Source organism: Typha latifolia, chromosome 13 (assembly GCF_019914945.1).
Source record: "Typha latifolia isolate L0001 chromosome 13, TyphaL0001v2, whole genome shotgun sequence".
Lineage (NCBI taxonomy): Eukaryota > Viridiplantae > Streptophyta > Magnoliopsida > Poales > Typhaceae > Typha > Typha latifolia.
The window spans coordinates 7,553,286-7,554,796 of NC_133098.1; the positions used below are offsets into that span (position 1 = coordinate 7,553,286).

The 1,511-nt window shown below is 40.2% G+C and overlaps 1 protein-coding gene across 1 annotated transcript; it reads left to right on the plus strand.

Moving 5' to 3' along the window:
• Nucleotides 1-313: 313 nt before the first annotated feature.
• LOC140800184 (WUSCHEL-related homeobox 4-like) lies at nt 314-1,130 on the plus strand. Its single transcript, XM_073154851.1, has 3 exons — nt 314-550; nt 626-868; nt 987-1,130. The coding sequence occupies exons 1-3, from the start codon at nt 314-316 to the stop codon at nt 1,128-1,130; spliced, it is 624 nt and encodes a 207-aa protein (XP_073010952.1).
• The last annotated feature ends 381 nt before the right edge of the window (nt 1,131-1,511 follow it).

Below are 1,511 nucleotides of genomic sequence, written 5' to 3' on the forward strand. Positions count from 1 at the left end.
TACTGTCGATATGTAGTCGGCATATAAAAATTAAGAATATTCTCAAATATAAGTTTCCAGAGAGTTCTTAACTAATTGTGACTTTGTTGTATTAACTAATTGTTAAAAATTAAAATTAGAAGTAGATAGTCATCAACTTAAAATATAATGTTCATCGAAGCACCTCGAAGACACACAGTACATATATATATGACTAAGTAACCAGCCAGTCAAAAGTTACTACAGCAAGCCTAGCTAGCTGTAGACACTGCACTGACCTTTATCTCTTCCTATAAATATAGTCTCATATTACTACATCATCCCCACGGCTGACATGAAGATTCAGCAATTACACATAGGCCTCTGGGAGCAAGGCTCCTATCCTCTCTCTTATTCTTCTTCTTCCTCTTCTTCCACCTACACATCCTCTTTAAACCACAACTTGATCAAACACCTTGGACCACTTGCACCTAAGCTCGCTACCTCCGAGATTGTCACCTCTCTCGAGTTCAGTAGTTTGCAGGACTCTCCAAAATCTCAGTGCAGTATGAGGAAGCCAAATACATTTCTTGTATGTCTTCTATTTCTCCAATACTACTTGTGTTGTATGTTGCTACTACTAACACGGACTTAATTGTGGAAGCAGATTGAGACGCAGTCGAATGGGAGACGTTGGAATCCCTCTCCAGCCCAAGTAAGAATACTGGAGGTGTTGTACCAGCGTGGTTTGAGAACGCCAAAACCCCACCAGATTGACTGGATCACTGCGGAGCTCCGCAAGTATGGTAGGATCGAAGGGAAGAACGTCTTTTACTGGTTCCAAAACCACAAAGCCCGTGAGCGCCAGAAGCAGAAGCACGCTGCTCTCTTCGCGTTCAGTATGAATAATGTTAGTCTTGCAACCATGAAATTAGAGTAGGGCTATAAAATCTAATTTCACACGTTGCGTATAAAAGAAAGTTTGCATGTAGTTATCTTAAGAAGACTGCTTGTTGTGGTGGATACAGGGAGAGGAGAGGAAAGAAGGCTGTGATGGGAGCTGCAAGCGTAAATGGAGGAGTCGGGCAGCCAAGCGTCTTGAAGTTGAAAAGGGTGCGGAGGATGGGACTTTGGAGCTATTCCCTTTGCACCCTGAGAAGCATATCAGATAGAGAAGAACTGAAAGTTCTTCACTAATTTCCTTCATGTCATCTCTCTCTCTCTCTCTCTCTCTCTCTCTCTCTCTCTCTTCCCTGAGAGCTAATCTCTTCTTTGATATGTTTAAATTATGCAGTGCTACGTGCAGTTATGCGAAATTCCTTTTCTTTTGACCTTTCTCTTTTCTGTTTGAGGACGATTTAAGGAGAAATTGTTATCAGTATTTAACTCAATGTCTTTATATTAATGGCCTAACGAATATGGTTGGTTTGGTTAATTTGATCATCCTACTATTCACACTATTTAAACATGCACCATTAAGCTGAATTCAAGTATTTTTATAACTGCACGTAAGGAAACTTAGGTAAAAACTTTATAGGAGATTAGAAATAACA